Source organism: Athene noctua, chromosome 1 (genome assembly GCF_965140245.1).
Source record: "Athene noctua chromosome 1, bAthNoc1.hap1.1, whole genome shotgun sequence".
NCBI lineage: Eukaryota > Metazoa > Chordata > Aves > Strigiformes > Strigidae > Athene > Athene noctua.
The window spans coordinates 197,829,458-197,850,952 of NC_134037.1; the positions used below are offsets into that span (position 1 = coordinate 197,829,458).

Sequence of the window (21,495 nt, forward strand, 5' to 3'; positions counted from 1 at the left end):
TGAATATGTGTACCCGCACTCTAAGTTTTTGGGAAAACGTGCGGTGGGTGTGCAGGCTTTGCGGGGAGATCGCCTTGCACCGCGGCGCCGGAGCAAACATACCTGCTGTGTAGCTCTATCCGAGCGGTAGAGTCTGTTTTCCGCGCATCGCAGCAGCCGCCCCGCCGCCGCCGCCGCCGCTAGGAGAGCGCTCGTGGCGTGGGGCGGCCGCGCGGGCCCCTCCCGGCCAGGGGGTGGCGTGGCGCCGCCGCTGCCGTGATTGCCGGGCCATGCCGCCGCCAGGAGGAGGGGCCCGGGCAGCCGCGGCCCCGCCGCCGCGCCCGCAGCGGCGGCAGCAACAGCGGCGGCGGCGCGACGCGATGGGGCAGCGGCGGTGATGGCGGAACCGGCGGAGCTGCGGCAGGAGTCGGTGGTGCGGTTCCTGGCGGCGCGGGGCGGGCGGGCCCGTAACGCGGAGCTGCTGGAACATTTCCGGGACTGGCTCAGCCCCCCGGAGCCCGGCCGCCGCGCCGCCGCCCGCCACCGCTTCAAGGAGCTGGTCAACGCCGTGGCCACCGTGCGCCAGGAGCCCGGCACCGGTGTCAAGTACGTGCACCTCCGCCGCCGGTACTGCGCCCCGGAGCCCCCCGCCGCCGCCCTCAGCCCCGAGGAGGCGGAGGCGGCGAGGGGCAGCGCGGAGCGGCCGAGCCCGCCGCCCTCGCCGCGGGCGAGCGCTGAGGAGGCGCCGCCGTTGCCTCCAGCGGGCGAAGATGCCGGTGGCCGCCCTCAGCCGGCGGGGCGGCGGGGGGAGCCGCCCCGGCCGAGCCCGGCGGCGGGCGGAGGCCAGCGGAAGGGCTCCCGGCGGGGGCCGCCGCCCGGGCGCGGCGGAGGCGGTGGCGAGGAGCCTGCGGTAGCGGCGGGCCCGGGGCGGCCTCCGCCGGCGGAGGAGGCGGGGGCGGCGGAGGGAGCCCCCGGGGCGGCGGCGCAGGGGGGCAGCCGCCGGAGCCTGCGGGAGGCGGCGCGGGGCGGCTCCCCCCAGCTGAAGCGCGGCGCCCTCCCCGGGGGGACCCGCGGCCGAGGCGGCGGCGACTCGGACAGCGCCTCGGTGGCCTCGTCGTCTGCCGAGGAGGAGGGGAGCACGACCGGCGCCGTAGCCCTGGACCCCCTGGAGCACGCCTGGATGCTTTCGGCCTCGGACGGGCGGTGGGAGAGTCTGGAGGGGCTGCTGAGCTGCGAGCCGGCGCTGCTCTGCAAGCGGGACTTCATCACCGGCTTCACGGTGCTGCACTGGGCCGCCAAGCACGGGCGGCAGGAGCTGCTGGCCACGCTGGTCAACTTCGCCCAGCAGCACCAGCTGCCCGTGGACATCAACGCCCGCACCAGCGGCGGGCACACGGCGCTGCACATCGCCGCCATGCACGGCCACGCCGAGGTGGTGAAGCTGCTGGTGGGAGCCTACGACGCCGACGTGGACATCCGCGACTACAGCGGGCGCAAGGCCGCGCAGTACCTGCACCAGGGCACCTCGGGGGACATGCGGAACCTGGTGGGGGCCCTGGAGGAGGAGGAGGAGGAGGAGGAAGGGGCTGCCGGTAACGGGAGCGGGCGCTGGAGGCTCTCCAAGGTGTTGCCCTCCAATCTCATGAGCTACCGGCTCTCCCACCATCACCATCACAGCACCGGGGAGGAAGCAGAGGGCACCGACGGGGCGGCGGTGCCGGGCAAGGGCAAGGAGATGACCAGGAAAGCCTCGGGCAGCGGGCGGATGAAGCCTCGGCTTAATAAGATCCGCTTCAGGACTCAGATCATCCACAACACGCCCTCCTTTCGTGGTGACACTGAGGAGGAAGAGCACGAGGAGAAATCCCTGAAAGCATCGTTCAAGCTCAGGCCAAAGTCCAATGTCTTTGGATAAGGCTGGAGAGCAAGGAGGTCTGGGAAGTGGGCACATGGACCAGAGTGCCCAAGGGTGTAGCGCAGAAGGTCAGGCAGGTACCAGTGTGTGCTCATTTACACTTGTGGACTCTGGGGAGGTGAGTCCTGAGTATCTTGCTTTAACTCTCAGTTTGGTCAGGTCAGCAGGGCTCTGGTGGCTTACAGCGCCCAAGAGCGACTGCTTCGGCTGGGCCCTCAGTGCTGAAGTGAGAGGCAGCGGGTACCCTGAGAAACGCTGGGGTGTCTAAAAGCTGTACTCCTTTCTCATAAAAAGCAGGCTTTGGGATCAGAATCCCTTGTTAGTGAATCTACTAGGTTTCGCGAGTTGGGTGGGGAAAGGAAGAGTGCAAAATGCTCTGCTCTTATGTTATCAACTGGTACTATAAACTGCTTACAAACAACTTGCTATGTAAGAAGAACACCTCAGTAATATGCAAATATACTTTAGGTTTCTCTTTAACAGCAATACCACCTGCACAGTGTGGAGTTGGGTACCCAAAATGAGACAGTAGATAACGTTTTCCTGTCAGAATCCAAGCTTCAATCCAGCAAAGACTCGAGCCTGTGTTAACTTTATTCACTGAAAATTGCCTGATGTGACATCGTGAATATATATACAAAAAAAACCCCACTCCATTGCACTGCAAACAGCGAATAAAGTTAACAACGTGCAGAAGTCTCTGCTGTCTGATGTACTACTGAGCTTGCTTGTTGCTGTTGGAATACTGATACAAGGTAATGGAAGCAAAGAGTCTTTTTATATATTTGGTATCTTATGTTTTGTCTTAGGCAAAGCAATTTTATTTTAATCACTGTGAATTCTCAAGTGCCAGACCTAGCGCAGTTCCAGTTGTTAAGTCTGGTCAGTTCTTGTCAATGTTGTTTGTGTAACTCACTCTGTTTAAAATCAGAAAATTTTGTTGTATGTGTTACCTGTGAAAGTCGTTCTCTTTTAGAAAACAGCACAGGCACCATTGCATGAAATCTTCATGAGACTCTAATATGGTCCTGTAATTGTAATAGCTACAGGTCTGTGTTTGCTAATAACTTGTGTGCCAATCCCTTGAACTGGCTTTGTGCAGAAATAGGGGAGGGGGGAAAAAAGGGGGGGTGTGAATTCACACACAAGGTAGATAACCAGAACTATGTAACTATCCCCGATTGTCATCCTGAGTGAAAGCAGTATAATGACATATTCTAGTTAAGTGATGGCAGTGGTGTTTGAGTTCTTTTAAACCTATATTTCTAGAGAAGTGATAACTAAGGCTTTGAACTGTTGTTTAACAGCCTGCTAAGTCTTAATCTGATTGACGAGCCTATCCGTCTGCTAAAGCTTTCAAAAACCTTGAATCTTGTTTCTCTGCTTTAAAGGTAGCAATTCCAGTGAAATCTAGGAGGCAGATTTGTATCCAGACTCAGCTGTCCTTAAGAATGAGGTCTTGAGCTGACCCTGGATCCTGAATGCTGCTCAAGGTAGCAGCTCATCTGTTCTTGGAAGTTAAGGTACAATTTCAGTGCAACATTTGTCAAAGCATGTTTCAAGTTGGCTTCCTCAGAATGTGTGTGCATGTCTGGCCGGTAACTAACCAAAAGTAGATAGGCTTTGACATGCTAAAATCCAAATCTGAGACACTGATTAAATGCCTGCCACAAGCTCTAGAACACCTCACAGGGGAACTGCTGCTGGGAGTTGTGCACTTTCAAGGTGACAGCTCTCTGTAGCTGTTGCTGGTGGCTTACATTTCTTGTAGCGACAGAGGAAGGGAGTGCTGGTGATTCGCAGGTTTCAAAGTTCCTGTGTGGATAAATTACCAATTTCTGCACTTTGTGTCAAAACCTAATACATGACAGTATTTACAAAGGTGTGCAAGCAACACTGAACTATTTCTGGGAATAGTTACATGACAAAAAAAGAAGTAGTCTCTGCAGAGGTGCTGGTCATTACTTTTGTGCAAGAAGACCAGAAATTATACAGAGGTTCAGCTTTAGTTTATAATTTATAAGATATATTATTATAGACTTCATGTGCCTTCATTTTGGGTTGGTTGCCACAAATGTGATGGATAAAATCGGTCTTGCAAAGCACTTTGTCTTTACGTCTGTGGGACAGGACCAGAAATTTTCCCTCAGCTCTTCCCATTTAAGCTGTTAGCTTGTGTACAAAAATGGGATGTCTTCTGAAAGGGGGGGGGAATAATCGTAGGAATTATACTGTAGAGCTAATTCTTTTGTAACAGAGAAATGCCTGAGTCTTAAACTTCCTTCACTCTGGAAGATACATAGCTTTTTAGACTTCTGTAGAAAGGAAGTTTTCTGACTGAACACTTGCAACATGAGCCCTCTTCACTATGGCCACTTCTGAATTGAGCACATATTCCATTCAACTGCCTGTGTCCCAATCTTATTAAAGTAACTTTCTGATTTGAGAATTTATAGTTCTTTCATATGAACTATTGGGTGTTCATCTCTTCACAGGCAACTAGCAAAGAATTGCACAAAAATACTGACTCTTGGATAGCTGTTGGGGTTTAAGGAAATAATTTGGGGGTTTCAGTGCTTTGGGATTTGAAATACAGCACACTTGGGATTTTAAAAGACTAACTGGAACATAATTTTATCTTGCATAATACAATAGAACTTTGGCAATTACTAAGGGAACTTGAAAAATGGTAAAAAGATGCCTCATTTAAAATTAATTATTTGAAGTATCAAAGTGAAACTGTTGGTCCACTCCTACTGTTTAGCTGTCAGTTAATGAAATTTCACCGTAATGATCCAAAGGTCTTTGCAAGGTGGGGTGCAACAGAGCAAACGTCTCTGTTGGTGTTTGACATGTACTGATGAATGGCTAGATAACCACTAGTGTCTGACTGCGCTATGGGACTAAAGCACTTTGATTTCACGTTATGACTTGTCACATTCCACATGGTTACTTTTTATAACATGAGCTAAAACTTAAGGGTTTTTTGGAGATGGGAAAGGCTTGATGCCCTGTTTCAGAATATTTACAGTTTAAAGGTACTCTTGAGTCAAATATTTTGGATATATTGCCTAGAAAGATGTGAATTTGAAATAAAGTTGTATGGTACAGAAAACTGGAGCACTTACTGGTGTCTTTTTAATGGTATGCTTGAAGTTACTGAATGTGTTTGTTCACTTTTTATGAGGGTGTGTAAGGCAGCAAGACTAATGTAAACATTTGATATCTTTTATTTAATCCTGTGTTTGAAATGTTTTAGAGGCCTGGAAGCCTGTCAGTTTTTATTAATACAGCTTGTTATGGGTATCTTTTTGAATGGTTGAGTTAAGAATCTGTAAGCTTTAGTTTTACTGAATTAAAAAGAGCCCATTAATTGTTTATGCTTGAATTGATTTTTGTATGCTACATACTTAGGTGCTACTTGCTATATTGGCTGTTAAAACTATGTACCATTTTGGGGGGGGGGGTGTTGTTGGGGTTTTTTTGTATCATGAAGACATCTCATGTAACACTGGAAGAGTAAGACATGGAAAAAATACAGTTGAGTTGTTTGCAAGACAGTAACATTTTTCTTCGGCAGTTACTCTCTAATAGCTCATGTCAAAGTAAATGAAGATGCAACTTTTTTTTTTTTTTTTTTTTTTGCAGAGAAGTATGTCTAAATAAGGGCCTGGGAGAGTGGCATTGCTTAACTTAAAATAGTGTCTTGGCCTTATTTCTGTGCAGCTAAATATCTCTGACTCTGGGAAGACTAATACTAGTTCTGGTTACTATGTAAAGGTCAATACCTAATTAAAAAAGGTTTAGGATTAAGGCTTTTTGTAATGTGTCTTAACTACAGCTGGCAGCTTCTCTAAAGGGAAGTTCCATTTCATTACCAGGCTAGACTGTGGGACTTTGGTATATCTAAAAATTCTTTGAAGCTGTTGCCTTACAAAAATATATGTTTAAACTAGTAAACCTCATGCCTTCAGTAACTCCTCTGGGAAACGTCCAGATTTGTGCTTAGACTGAAGAAAGGCTTGGCTGTTACCATGGTGGTGGATCAGGATGTGTGCAGCTCCAAACCGAGCAACCCCAAATTAGTAGTGTGGGGACACGAGTGAGAAGGGAGGAGGAAGTGTTCTGGGATGCTTAGGGGAAAGAGTGGGGGCATGCAGGAAGCAGCTGAGGTTGTGGGGGAGGTGGAGGTCTGTAGGAGAGCAGTCTACATGAGCCTTGCTGATCATGCAATGGCTTGATTAGTTGTTTAGAAAATTGTATCTAAACATATATCCCTTCTACAGAATAACAGTTGAGAAAGATGACTTGCTGAGACCTCTAATGTAAATTAATGTCTGATGCTGAGTATTTTAGTTCCTCCTCTTAGCAACATTTCTTAGTGTAGCTAAGCAAAAGCACAAACAACTCTTGTGTTGAATGTAGCTACAGCTGTTGCAGGAGAGTCCTGGTACATCAGAATGACTGCACTTATCTTCAGGCGTCTCACTGGGAGAGAAACCCTTCAGCATTGCATTGCTAACTTATTTTTCCGTTGGCTAGAAAGGAGGGGTAAAGGCATTACAGTCCTGACTTAATATGCTTTTAGTTATATGGAATGCATCTGAACCTGAAGGCAATAGATTAAACTTTGGAGACTTCATCCAGAAGAAAAAAAAAAAAAAAAAAGGCAGTTTATTCATGTATTTTGTTTCCTTGTTGTCATTGAAGAAAAAAAAAAAGTACAGGCTGATATTTTTTCATGTCCTCAGCTGAGTGTGGGGAGAAGGAAGAAGTCTGAGATTAATACCAGGGTTTGGGAGAGGGACTGGCTTTTCAGTTTGTGTTAAATTGTGAACAGCTTGACAGAAAAAAATGGAACATGTGATTTTGAATTCCTAATTTTCTTATAACAAAACATTTTGTCTTACCATTTTGCAGCTGTTCCAGATTTTTATCTTGTATCATTTTTCAGTTTAGCCAAAATTAGTACTGATGTGTCCTAATACGCACACGTTATTTGAAAAACTGAGCCAAGCTACCAGATTTTGTTTGTTTGTTTTCAATAAAACCGTGTTACAGGTGAGGTATTTCATGTTCTCTGGTAAAACCTGAAGAAGCCCTATTCTAAGATTTTTACAAGGAGTTAAGCTGCTAGTGGCATGTAGAAGAGTTACCTTAAAACCTGGGTCAAGGTGCAGAAGAATTCTATGTTCAATCAGCTAGATTAGTCATGCCAAATGAACCATTGTAGTTTAGGTGCAGCTATAGACAGCCATAAACTGTCTCCTCACCTAGGTTACTGGGAAGCATGAGAAGAAGCTAGCAAATCATATTAATCTATTTTTACATGCCCTCATTTTATTAAAAGGCATTTTGCAAACCTGCGGTAGGACTGTCAGGAGGTGATGATGGAAGTCAACAGATCGGTGTCCATGCATGTCTCTGTACCGGTGCAGGTAAATCACTGAAGCTTACTGCTGTCAGTCTAAAGCAGACAGCTTATAGAATGCGTCCTTGCATCAATCCTTATCCATGAAGAGAGCCTGGAGATTTAATATTTAATGTTTCTAACCACCAGAATAGTTCAGTTGCTTGGGCTGTATGTAAAACTAGCCCTAACTTTAGTTGAAACACTGGGCTTTTCCTCAGTATTTTTCCCTTGAAGCTAGAGGCCCTTCACTTTTGCTAGCTGGCTGTTGAGCTCTGACAGTTATTTCACTTTGCAGTTCCTCAGAGTGCCTGAGAAACTGGTAGTAGAATGGACATAAATAATGGGTATGTCTTTCTGAAGCTGGGTGGGATGATGGTTGTTTGGGGGGGGGTGGTTGTTTTTTGTGATTGTGTGGGGGTTTTGCTTTTAAAAAGGATGTCTGCAGTATTTTTGGGGGCACAAAAATCCCTTTGGACAGTTCACAATAAGGAGGTGCAGTCCCTGTTACTATAAATACAGAAAGACAAAAAAATTAACTGTGCAGGCTATAAAGACGTCCTCTGTTCATTGGACATAAAGTTGCATGACATAAAGCCTCAGAGTACCAGAAAACATGTTTGTAGCTCTTGAATATATAAGGACATTTTGCTATTTCTTTTACTTGCTACCTATCACATGTATCTTACTATAGGTGTATCCTATGGAAGTAACTCTGTGGCAATTGGGGAGAGTATAATTAAAAGAATGCAGCTAGGTTCTGTGGGGTCAACTGCTTCCTACAGCAGGACCGTTAGCTACCAATATTACGCTTGTCTTCTGCCTGTTGAAGCTTCCCTTTCTGTCACGGATGGGCTGGGTGAATAGACTGCAGGCGTCATAGCTGCCACCCTGTGCAGTTTGCAGCTGCACAGTGTGGGCTGCAGCACTGGTAAATCTGAAGCCTTTTGAAAGTACTGGCAGCACTTCCCTTGATGGGGATGGAAGCAGGGATGCTACATCATTTCATCTGCCTGTGACATTTACGCACGTATTACGCTTTCGCATGTGGATAAATGGCATGAACTTAACTGTGGATGAAACTGGGGTGCTTAGGACACTTTTATATTTAAGTGGTGCCAAGTACCTTGTATAGTAGATATGCCTAATTAGAGTATGTTACTAATCTGTAGCTACTGATAGAAATCAGTTGGCTCAACACTGAACAGCTGATACAGGAAACTGCTGCAGAGGGGTTGCTGTAAAATTATCGTATCTGTTCTTAAGATACATCATTTATTAAGGGTATTTTTTCATTTTGTAAAATTAATTAGTTGCATGGTGGATAACAGCTTGCAGTACCATATCCCGAGAAGTAAATCTTTTAAGGGCTGGATAAGGTCACTAATAGCTGTCAGGGTGATAGGAAGTATTGGGCTTTTAGTTTTTAACCTGAAATTTTCTCACCTTCTAAGGTTTGCTTCGGGTTCCTGCAAATTTTTTGTTTCTGGGATAACTAGCCCATTCTGAGAAGAGACCATTGGAGAGAAAAAAAAAAAAGAGTCCATCTAAGCCACAGATGCTCTTGGCCACAAAGGTCCAGAGTCCTCCATATTTTAAACCAAAATAATTCTTTAAATTCATCATTAAAAAGACAAAACCCAAGTAACTTGTGTTTGATCTGAAAGATGTGCACCTTCAGTAACAGCATCACCCCACAGTGCCCACATCGGCAAAGTGCTGGGCAGTTCTCAAACTTGCAAGACTTGAGCATGCAAGAGAAATGTGATAGTGACCTTTCCCCAGTGTTTACATTTGTGGGGCTTAAGCAAGATTGAGAACCCAAACCCCGATCTGGAGTAAATTCATCTGAAGTAGTGTTCATGAACAGGTAAGCACAGATAAATGGGGGCTTCTGCTGCATGCACTGTGCTTTTTTCTCTCTGCTATACGGTATGTATGGAATAGCAGTCATTATTTTTTACATTGTAGCAAAGTTTAAGATTTAACCTCTTAGAACAGATGAAAACTATGGAATTCTAAATTAAAATGGGACTTCATCTAGACTGGAACAGCCTGGCTGAAAACAAAGCAACCTGTTTTCCACTGGGTAGCAAAGACCTGTGACAAAAACATCTCGCTGATTGTGCTTGGCAAAGTGCAGAGCTCTTAGGAGTGTGATGCTGTGTATCTTCATTTATCCCTCTGCTCTACCTTCTTCTTTCCTGGCTACTTCCCATTATTTTGTGATTTTCTTAGTAGCTTGAAGTGCACAAATACTGATTGATCGATATATAAAGCTTAGAAAATAAGGATGCTTCAATAAAAATATATATTAAGAATTAAATGGGAAAACTAAACTTAAGCAGCTTCTTCTACTTTAAACTTCAAGAGTGGGAAGAACAAAAATTATTTTGATGGTAAGGGTCTCCACATACAGCATTCTAATTATGACATGGACAAGAGAACTTAATGTTGTCAGACAAATGTAGAAGACTACATTTTCACCTCAGTGAGTGCAGTATTGGATACCTTAAAGGCAACACTGTGAATAACAGGCCACTTTGTATAGAAAACACTAAGTATAGTTCACAGGATTTCCATTTATTATTCCCTTAGGTGTGTCAAAACTAGTATCTTTTATGATGGGTCCTAAATGGGAGTTCTGGCTAGCCTGAATGCCCACCTCATCCTCCTTTGCAGATGAGTCCCTTTTGATCCCTGTGGAGTTGAATCCAAATTCTGGAAAACTGCCTCAAATACTGTTAAAAGTAGAAGACTGTAACTGTAAAGGTGACTAATCATTTTGAAAGTCCACTTCCTTACACACCCTTCAAACTGAATGCCTGAGGTAAAGAGAAAAGAAAAAAAAAAAAAAAAGTAACCCATCTCAAACATGCCAGCACACACAGTGATTAAGCAGTACAGGTCAACAGCTACTTTTTTTTTAATCACTGAATGGTTTTAGTGTTCCCCGTTCCACACTAGTGCTCTTCAGGGGTCCTTTTCTGGTGCCTGGTTTAAGTCCCTCTGACCTGTTACTGTAGTGGGTCAGTAATGAAAAATTACCTGCTCTGAGAATATTGCTTTTTCCCCAGTGGTCTCTTTAGAAAGGAATTGTTACCATGAGCTATGGAGCTGTTGTTGCCAGCATGAGTTTTTATGGTCCTTTATGGCCTCGTGAAGGTTTCGTCTGCTCTTTTGACTTGAGGTTGAATAAACAACAGGGAAGTGATACCGAGGAAGAGGAAATGGATTGATTGGGAGTGGAGGAAATGTATTAGGCTGTCAAAGCTTCTGTTGACAACATTGCTACTACTACTGGTTTTAGGTTGGTATTTCTGAATCATAGTTGGTATCCTATAATATCGGGTGTTGTTCAAATACAAGAAAGGCTGTAGCACCTCACCCACTGTTCCTAGAATCTTTGTAACCTGCTCAAACAGTGGCAACCAGGCAGGGATCATATATGCAAAATAGATCAAATGTATATTGACACATACAAAAAGGAAAAGGCATACTGCTTTTGCCTAGGTGTTTTCCTACTTTTCCCTCACACCTCAGACTCCCAGGACCCCAGCAACTCATTTAAAAATCTTTTAGAACATTTGGCATTCATGAAATTTCAAATAGCATTAAAGGGATATCGTTAGCCTAAAAGTTCAAACCTACATTCTTAAAACCTAGTTTAAACACCACCACTGAATTCAAGCTAAACTGATTTACTATTCCTAGGAAGGATCTTAAGCCCAACCTAGTTGATGAACATATGTGAAAATCAGTGTGTGACTGCAAGACTGGCTACAAGGCTTTAGCTGACAATTTGCATTTAGATCCTAACTACCATAATGACGAGTGCTACAGAAAATCTATTTTGTGTGTTCCTACACTAATGTTTACAGAACAACTTCAGAATAAAAACTCTGTTAAAAAATTGACATTTGAAATTTAGCCTAATTTTAGTGTAATTTTAACTATACACCAGTTAAACATCTCACTAACCCTGCTACTCCCTATAATCTGCTTTTTCACTTGGGGCATGTGAAGAAAAAAAAGGCAATAGGATCCTCAGGTTCCTATGTTTCATCATAACAGTAGTGTTACCCTACCCATATAGAGCATCTCTAGATTCTCTACAGACACTACTAAATTGCTTCCGGTCCACATATAAGAATGGGAAATACTGCTGTAAAATATACCCCAAAAATTATAGGCCTGAGGAAATAAGACACATAAATGCTGTACAAGGTGTCCAAATTATCACAGGAAAGCTGTGAATAAGTAGGAAATATAACATACTGTACCTGAAAAAAAATCTGTTCAACCAAATTCTCATTAAATATTCAATCCTACAATCTTAAATATGGAATTTATGTGGGATTCAAATATTTGCTAATTTTAGGGTTTTTGACTAACATCTGTAAATAGTCACAGTTTCTTCACACTCATGAATGATAACTTTGCATTTGCTAGATGTCTCCTCCACCCTGTGGCTTACAATGACAATGTAGCAATTCATGGATGAGTGGGTGACATTAAATGTCACTCTTAATCCTAGCTGGTATTGATGTAAAAGGTCTATTTGTGTTTCCTGGCTAAATCCTGCATCTAACAGAAGGCATTTATTAGTTCTGTTGTTAGAATAATTGTTTCTTTAATGACACGGTGATGCTATATCTGATTGTGCACAGAAGCAGAAAAGACAGCTGATGGAATTACAGTGCAAATTACAAATTGCAGTCTCACAGGGAGATAATAATAAAATTTTAGTTTTTTTTTTTTTCTAAAAATTGCTCTGTATTACGCTAATTTATGTACATTGCTTCTACTTCACCCCGGAGCTATGATTAACTAGAACTTCCTTATGATTAACCTTAGCCACACTTTCTTCATGTCAAGCGCAGGAATACATTTGGTGCCGGCATGCGGTCTGCCAACTCGTATTTTATCAGCAGCGGTATTAGTGTCTTGACTGAGTAGGATCTACAGGACTAATATGGTCATCAAGAAGTTAAATTACTATATCAGTTACTCTTTTTAATCTTTTTATAGTCAAAGGAGAGAATGAGGAATTTCTGAGGACAAGTACTTTCAAGCCAACATAAATTTTCATGGTAATTACTTAATAGAGAGCCAGAGTTCTCCATCATTTGCACACCACAAACCATGTCACAGCAAATTATGGCATTGCAGACGGGTTGTTAGGCCACAGATTACAGAATAACTTCAAGAAAGTACTTCATCCAACTTTTATTTCTTTCATTATGTTCTCATAATTGCAAATTGAGCCAGGTGTAACTTGAAAAGAGCCATATTAATGTATAATCCCTGTACCATTGTGTGAATAACCAGCTGCCTCTCCATGGACAGCCACAGAATACTCCATGCCTCAAACCTTAAGAACTGCTACTCCAGGATAAAAAGTAGCAAACCAGCACCTGGAGGTGGCTTTTGGCATAATTCTTCACCCTATACTGTGGTTTGAGGTTATACCTATGCAGGCCCACCTGGGCGTCCACAGGAAAGACATTGATTCCCCCTGTTCTGTCCCCGTCCTACTCCCAAATATATGTACCCACAGCCTCTTACACTGGGACAGCCAATTGTGCAGGGTGAGGCCCTTTAGCCTGCTAACCCAACAGAAAGCTAAGCTGCTACTGCCTTTGAAGTGAATTCTGGTCTGGCTGAGGACTTGGGTCAAGAGCAGCCAAACAGGGATTTTATGAAAGCACCTTTTGGCTTGGGCAGTGGGAAATATTTAGAAACCAAAAGCCACAAAGGGACTCAGTTTTTACTTGTTTTCTCAAAAGGTATTGGGAAGATCACTCGTGAGGATACAGAGTCTATTCTTTGAGGGGAGGTGACAGGGCAATGGGTCTTGTATCACTAGCTAAACTAAAGTAATTTTCTGTTTCTAACTCTGCAATCATTCTCATCAGATCTCTTCTCAAATCTATTCCTTTTTTCTCTTCTCCTAGGAATTGTACAGATCTGTTTCCTCACCTCATGTTATGGTGTAACCTGTTAGACACACTGTACAAACAAGTGTTGGTGTTCACGCTGAGGAACTTCCAGGGGCAGAGGAATATAACACTTTGCATCACAGAAGACTAGTCATCTCCAGCATTCTTTGCAAACTATTCAGTAGTCATTAATGGGGAAGAAAAAAGAAAAAGGAACGTTGACTGAAAAACAGAACAAATGACTGAGTGGGAACCTAACACTTTCCTAGTTTTTACTCCAGATGTTATATTGAGCTCCAGTTGTCCCAAGCTCTGATTGTCAAAGAATGGGAACTGAAGCTCAGAACCCATCAAGCTAACTTCTACTCATACAAGATTTAAAAGAACCAGTGGTCAGATATCAAGCACTGAAGATTTGAGTTGAACCAAGTCCTCCTTCACAAATTTTTGTGGGTTTGACAAAAAAGAAATGAAACCAAAAGTAGTCAAAAGTTTAAAAGAATGATAAAAGAACTAAGTAAAGGTATTTAAAAGCTCCCTTTTAAATTATTGGAATAAACTCTAGCACAACTGGCTCCTGATTTACCAGAAAATGAATAATAATAATAACTTTCAGTCCAAGCTCCTTATCCTGCCAAGGTTTCTAAGTTGTTGTAGCCCCTAAATGCTGGTTTGAATTTAAAAACTTTATTTTTTTTTTTTTTTATATCACCATGGAAAGCATTCCATTCTTCAGCACTTTTGTATGTGTAACAGTTTTTCTGTATTTGTTTACTTTCATTCTTTTCTAATGAATTTCATCTTTTAAAAGGGTCAGAGCTGGAGCTAGTACTACTCAATATGACTCTGTCATCTGGAATTAAATAATTTGTATCAAAATTTTCCAAGCTGAATGTGGCTATTTCCTCATACTATTTAATGAAAGATACATGGCTAAATCTCCTTTGCTCTTCTAAAAGTCCTAAATTAATGTTTTCTACAGAATCTACACCTCCCATATACATTTGCAGTTTTAAGCTGTTCCCTTTACAAGCTTTGCTTAGACTCCAGGAAGTCCCTTCCCATGCAAATACCTCAGCGTTTCGGTTATACTGCAGTTTAGCAGCAGTAATTGCCGAGTTGGGAGAGCAGCACAAGAGACAGTTAACTGCAACTGGCATAGGTTTTTAAGGAATAGGCTGTGTACTGATACAAACTTGAAAAGATAAACACTTATGCAGAAAAAAATGCATTATGCCAGCAGTAACCCATACTGACATGGTTGCATCTGAACTGAGACTTTCAACTGTCTTTGAATTATTTATTTTTTTGAGCTTTCATGGAAGGGACAAACCCTGCATATTTGAGGCTGGTTTGTTGACATGACGGGAAACAACGATGCTGTAAATTCAAAGGAACTGGGAAGGGAAAAAAAAGGCAAACTTTGAGTAACTCTCAGTCCAAAGGCATAGCTTTCTCTAACATTGTTCAGAGTATGCTTGCCAACTACTCAATGCCTACGCTTCTTATTGTAAGGGGTACATACTCTGTGCCCTCAAACTGTTTTCTCCCTATACTCAGAAGCTCTGCATGGAGAAAAAGACAATGCAGCATTATGAATCCTGCAGAAAAAATATGGACTCTTATAACCAGGTAACAGACTCCTTTGAGTTACGCAGCTATACAGTGTATACACAGCACAGTTAATGTACCTTAGCTCCCAGGTGCTGCTATATGACAGAGCTCTAACAACCTGTGTGCGCCTTGCCACTGAACGAAGAGGTACCACTCCTCTGCCAGCTTCCCTCACACCGGGTGAAAACCCTTGGCCTCTTCTGAGCACTGGCTCTGATGCTTGTCTGATGGATTGAAACTCCAACTGAAATTGCTGTGCTGACCAAAAATAACCCTACCAAAACAAAAGTGAGCCGTTTCTGTCATGTGACAATCAGCTCACCGTTCTAGTCTGAGAGACAGAGATGGTTCAAGAGAAGAGACAAAGCTATGTGGCTACAAGCAGGGCTGGAGGGACTAGGTTGGGACTGATGCAGAATGGCTGGATGCCATCTTCTGTCCGTGGCAAACTGCTAGTAATTCTCAGCTGTACTGTGCAGGTATACCCCCATGTTTACATGTGCTCTTGGTGAATCCTGAACACTGTGTAATATAGTTTAGCATAAACCTCATTCACTGTAATCCCAGGCTAATGGCAGTTATTTTCTTTGCAGTTTCCAGAGTTCCCTTAATGCCAACATTCACACAGAGATATTTTGCAAGTACAATTTCTGTGCCTTAAATCTGTATCTTACTTATGCTAATGCATTTTCCATCTAGCCCAGCTTTTTCTGCCTGTGAGGACTTCTGTCTTCTGCTTAGCAAGACAAGTGAAGCATTGCCTCTCCTGAGACCACCAAATACTTCCAATGTGGTGCTTGGCATATAGCGACTCACAAAAGAGTGTCCTGATGAAAAAATTACTGTTTAACGGAACATGTAAATGAAGGGGTTGGTCCCTTAAGTGTGCTCAGGGAGTAATAAGTACAAGGATACCAGCCAAAACAGAGCAAAATGGAATGAAGACATCCTAACTGCTTAAATATGCTTGCTTGTAAATGGCAATGGAGCCTGACTAGCCAGAACCTGCTGTACCAGAAGACTAGTTTAGCTGAATACTGGCTTCCTACTGCATGGAGTGATTACCACCAGAAGGATTTCTGTGCTGTGTTTGAAAGTTATTGTTTCTTTGCTTTGTATCATGCCAAAATACTTTTTTGGGTTTTGTTTTTAAAATCCATGAAGTACATAGTATATCCAGAAAGCAAGAAAACACCACATTGCAGTAATATGCCCTTTCAAATAATGACATACTGTCAAAACACTCCAATTGGAAAGTTTCCCCTGAATTATATATGAAGATAAGGCTTTATCCTTACTGGTTCATTTATACCACACATACCTTATGGTCACACCTTCTATCATATTAGTATAAAGGTGCCTTTGCAGATGGATTCCTCCTTTCAGAAATAATCATTTCCACAACAAGATGGTTAACCCATGACAAGGCAGTACAGTTCATGTGTAGATAAGGTTTTAGAGCTCAGATAGCCTGCCCCTAAGAGTAGGAATCTCTCCACATATTTTTTTCAGAAACATTTTTTCTCTCCTCTGTGTTAGTTGTTTGATAATGGTCTTGCAAAGACAGCAAATACGACTTTCAGGAAGATCAAGAAGGAGAAGCAAGCTGAAACATGGAATGAAAATCAAACACGAAGTGGTCTGAAAATCTGGGGTGAATTGAACAGTGAGCATCAGAGCTGCAGCTGGACTGCTGCAATACCAAGGCAGCAGTCACATTTCCCTAGCAGAATCACTCAGAGCATGGACTCGAGACCCCCCAGTCCCTCTGCTCTTAGAGGAGAGAGGGTGGTGCTTCAAGGGCAGACCCAGAGGGAGGAGGGCTCCCCCTCTTCTGGATTTTGCCTTGAATCAAGGCTGCATCTCAGGTGCCACTCACAAACAGGGAGGGGGTCACAAAAAAACCCAGTGTTCTAATGGCTGTTCCTTAAATCCATAGATACGGGAATTGTAGATGGGTTACACTGTCAGTAAGAATTTCTGCTTACTTCAACGTCCATATGGAGGTCTCTGCCTCATCAGATTAAAGTCATTTCAGAACAAGAGGTTTTGATTTTCTTCCACTGGTTCAAGATGTCTCCATCTGTGCACAGTGTATGCTGGGAACCTCAGGCAGATTCATTTTCTTTAAGAGTCCTGCCAGCAAACCAGGGCTGGGGCCCCTCTGGACCGTCAGAGGAGATGGGCAGCAGGGTCTGCAACTCCTTATGGCTATTTGCATCCTTCTTCTTCCCACTTGCAAAGCAACGTACATGTACAAATGTGGGAATTATTTCTCAAGAAGTTTCAGTAATGCTGCAACATTTTGTGTATTGATGCTGGGTTTCAACTGTCTGTTCAGAAAAAAAAAAATATTTTTGAAGAAAATTATTTGTTTCACTTCTGCTTTTTTCAAAATGAAATGCATTTCTTTTCAGCTTTTTATTTTGGTACTTCTTGAAATTTACTTTCTAGTAAGATAAATATGAATGACAATGCTCAAAGCAGAAAGAATAATGTATTTTAGGTCAAACGAAATATTTCATTTATTCTGCCATTATTTTTCTCAAAACTTTGATTTTACCAGCGATTTCTGAAAGATTTCTGTGTTGATGCAACTCAAAATTATTTTTTCCTTTCATTTTTTTCTGAACTATCTGTGATTCAAAATATCCATTATCTTCACTATCTTACTTCCAGGTAACTTGAATAACCAGGACTTGCTTTCAGAGAAGATTTTTTCATTACTGGTAATTTTATGCAGAAACTCTTAACTTTCTTATAAAAGAAATGGAAATATTTGAGATCCTTCATCTCAGTGATGAGCTGAATGCCAGCAGGCAGAAGATACTGCTTGTGATAAGTTCCGCAGAAATGATGGTTCCAGCATGTTATCTAAATCTGAGCCAGAATGTAAAAGGACATGAGAGGAGATGAGGCATCTTTAGAAATGTGTGTGTTTCAGAACGCTTCAAAAGGCTTCAAAGCATTTTCACTGTCAGTAAAAGAGTACTTAGAATTTGTTGTCCAGAAATCGTCAGGAGACAAATTTTAGGCATCCAAACTCCTGGCATTCCATGTGGATTTAGTGTTTTGCTTATTTAAATTTTTCCATTAACTTAGTTCTTGTCACTGTGCAAGTCTGACACTCCAGGGCAAACCACGCTAGCTATTTAAAAAAATCTGGTAATCAATCAGATACAACACAGATATCTTCCTCAAGTTGTTCCCTTCTCCCATAAAGTTTCTTCCTATAGACCCCACTTGGGGCACACTACCCCAGGAGCTGGCTCTGCTCTCTGCTACTTTAAGGGGCCATTATTTTGTGCAGAGGAGCATGTGGAACATGACTTTTGGGAGTCAGTGTCTATACTGTAGGCACTGAGGCTCCTTACTTGAGAGGACCAGCACAGCAGTCTTGTTCTGGAATACAGCACACTTTAAAAAAAAAAAAAAAAGACAAAGGCAATGGTAAAAAAAAAAAAAAAAAATTGCCAATATACATTACACTTAAATATCTAATGGGAAAGAAGAAAAAAGGGATTGTTATCTGAAAGAATTTTACATCTGGAAGTGATTTTGAAAGCCAGCACATATGCCACAGTCTTAAAAAGAAGATAAGAAAGTAGACAGGTGGTCAGTCACTAGATTAGATGCGATCAGAATATGGAAAGATAATTTATCGTATTCCCTCTTCCCAGCTTTTCATGTAGATACTGGACTTGGCAAACAGTTAATCTGCTCTGATGACTGCTTACAATAGAGCTGGGAGCTCTGAACAGACAGACCCAGCAGAACCTGTAGTTTTCTGTAGGATTAGTCCTACCAGCCTCTCTTCCTGAGGTGTTTTGGCCTCACTTGGCCGTTTGCATTCCCCTTCCTGTGCCTGTGATTTCACAGTGCAGTAAATCCAGCTTTAGGGCTTGTAGGTCAAAACTGCTGCAGCTACACAATGTAAAGTGCTGACTTAGGCTAAAGTTTTTCTGCAGCGTCAAGTTTTCACAGCTAATTTTTTGGACTGACAGGGTTCGTGGTGCAGTTGAGCTTTATGCTGGATCACCTGTTATCTCCTACAGCTAGCCTAGAGGCAGCACAAATCTCATGTCACACTCTTCCTGACCCCGTGGAGCTGGGACCATGTGCTCTTGACTGATTGATCCACATTATCTTTGGCTTGGCATGTTCAAAACAGCTTATGACACCACCTTTTCCCCTGCATATGTATACCTCAACTGTGGCACTCAGACTGAGTGCCTTTCAGTAACAAATGCGCTGTTCTGTTTTTTCATTTCACTTCCCCAGAAGATTTCAGAGCAAACCAGATCATCCCAACAGTGCTGGGGAGGGGAGGCATTATCTGTAGCAGGATGTGGGGCTACTGTAACTGGAGTGAGGAAAGCTTTCATCTCCATTTCCTCTCCTCCTGGCCTTATTTTCATATCTCTGCTGCCTTAGATTGCTACATAACTTCACCCACGCCCAAGGCACAGTGAAATGTACCTTGCAGTGGCACCTACAGCCTGTCTTGGTTCAGCTGCCCAGCCTCGCTGAAGGATGGAGCTGGGGCTGAGGCCTGCTGTGCTGCCAGGGTTTGGCAGCTGTATACAAGCCATGAGCAATAAGGGTGCAGTTAGACAAAACAGCCTTCCCTCTCCAACAGCTCCTGTTTCCAAAGGAGAGAGACCTGCCCCTTGCTTTCCCAATCTCTGCTCTTCCCCAACATGCAAACCCTTTCTTGCTGGCTATCAGAAACTTTAGTGAATGGACCTAGTTCCCTGCTTGATAAGGCTTGGACAACAGGCCCAAGCCAGAGCTGACCTATAGATGAATCCTGTATATTTTATAACTGACAACCTGTGCTAGTAGGTATTGTACTAAGTTATAACAACCCACTTATGCTGATGTAAAAAGTGCTAAAGCATTGAAATACTGCAGCCTGAACAACAGGCCCCAAGCCGAAGCTGCTAACTTAGTATGTAATCATTAACAAAATATGTAAGTTCACAAGTGAAAGATGCAGCTTAGAATATATTCAGTAGTGAGGACAAAATGCTGAGAGAATGTATCCAGCTTCCCTTGTTTAGCCTTGTTCAAGGCTGAGAACCCACATATTTGGCCTTGTTAGAAACTCCCTTGTTTTCCCCCCCTGAGCCCTGGTCAGGCTTTGGGTGGAATCCAACAGGAGAATGAAACCAAAAATTTTCTGCTCAAAACAAAGGTGCCAGCTATTCTGGCTTGTCAGTCTCGGGTATATAAGGCTGGGCCCGTTTGCAGCGACTTTGGCAGCCTCACCGATGGGTGGACGCACCGCGTAGGATTTCCCCCTTGCCGGGACAGGCTCTCCAAACCCTCGCTGTGACCGGGGCTGCCCAGCCACTGCGGGTCTGGGTGATGGGAACGTGTGCAAGTGGTGATGGATCTTTCTTAATCACTATTCTCTCTCTCATGTAGTAGTGATTTGATGCATTACCCTGTATTTTCCTGTTTGTTGCTTTAGGTGCACTATTCTGCCTTTTCTTACTGCATGTCTTCTGTATTACTCTGTTACATTATTTAGTTATCACTAGTAAAATACGCCTGCTCTTTTCACTCTGGTGTCTGAGTTTAATTGGTATCCTTAATCAGCAAAACACTGCTACAGACATTTTCTGCTACCTTAATGAATTAATCAGAGAGAAGGGTCAGAGAAACACCAGTGTCCGGCCAAACAACATGGCAGGAGCAATTGAGATATACTCGAGGGACAGGGAAAGAAAGAAGGGGTGAGACTGACACAGCAGCACCTTCTTATTTAGCCAGTGCTGTCTAACCACATTTTCACTATGCCTCCACAAGCAATACTATTTCCTAAAATCACTGTGTCAGAAATACCAGGGGCTCTCACACTGTGAGGTAAATATGTGCTAAAAAACCTTAAGCCAGGATGTAACCCTGGATCTGTGAAAGGTGAGAGAAACACAAGTTTGTGATCATTTGTCTGTGCTTGTCCCCATCCTGGGACCTGTGCCACTGCCAAAGCAACCATGTTAATGTTTAACGAGCATGTTTTTCCAAGGGGCAGGATAGAAATCTTCAATGCACTGTAACTGCTCAAGATATTACCTCTCTCTGCCAGTGGAGCCCTCTGATAGGAGCCCGTTACAGTCCCTATCCCTCTGACCCTGGTCCAAAGCTGTCTATCTCACTGGAAATCCAGGAAGGACATATTTTGTCCTGCCATGTTATGACACTTTACTACTTTGTTTCCTTTTCAGTAAGATTTAAGCTGTCAGAGATTTCTTAATTTCCATGGCGATGCAAGAACCCGTACTGTACATCTACAGCCACATGCTGGGAGACAGCTTTTTGTCAGATTATTTCTGGCTCTTCAGTTTCTGCAAATGAACTGGAGAATCTGGCAGCCACTTTGACAGCCCGGCAAAAAGGAAAATAACACAACTGCCCTTCAAAACTACAGTAAGCACTTAGGGCACTGCCAAATTTTCCAGAAATGAGTCAATGGGTCTTAATCCCTCTTTAGAGCACCCTCAGCTTGGCCTGAATGCAGAGGCCAGTGCTGGTGAGGGAGTGGGCAAGGCCTCCCAGGGTTGCCATGGCAGGCTGGGCTGGACCCGTAGGCATCGCTGCTGGGCTGCTGTGGGGGGGTGTTTCGACTG

General features: G+C 43.4%; 1 protein-coding gene across 12 annotated transcripts; it reads left to right on the forward strand.

Annotated features, from left to right (window-relative positions):
- Positions 1-294: 294 nt before the first annotated feature.
- On the forward strand, positions 295-18,266 carry SOWAHC (sosondowah ankyrin repeat domain family member C). 12 transcript variants are annotated; one of them, XM_074909577.1, is made up of 3 exons: positions 295-3,417; positions 13,262-15,339; positions 15,560-18,266. In XM_074909577.1, exon 1 carries the CDS (start codon positions 377-379, stop codon positions 1,892-1,894), a length of 1,518 nt encoding a protein of 505 aa, XP_074765678.1. In that variant the 5' UTR covers positions 295-376; the 3' UTR covers positions 1,895-3,417; positions 13,262-15,339; positions 15,560-18,266. The 12 variants fall into 12 exon arrangements, with proteins under 12 accessions (XP_074765678.1, XP_074765686.1, XP_074765705.1 ...); XM_074909585.1 differs by having other exon boundaries at positions 13,262-14,878; XM_074909604.1 differs by having other exon boundaries at positions 13,262-13,995.
- The last annotated feature ends 3,229 nt before the right edge of the window (positions 18,267-21,495 follow it).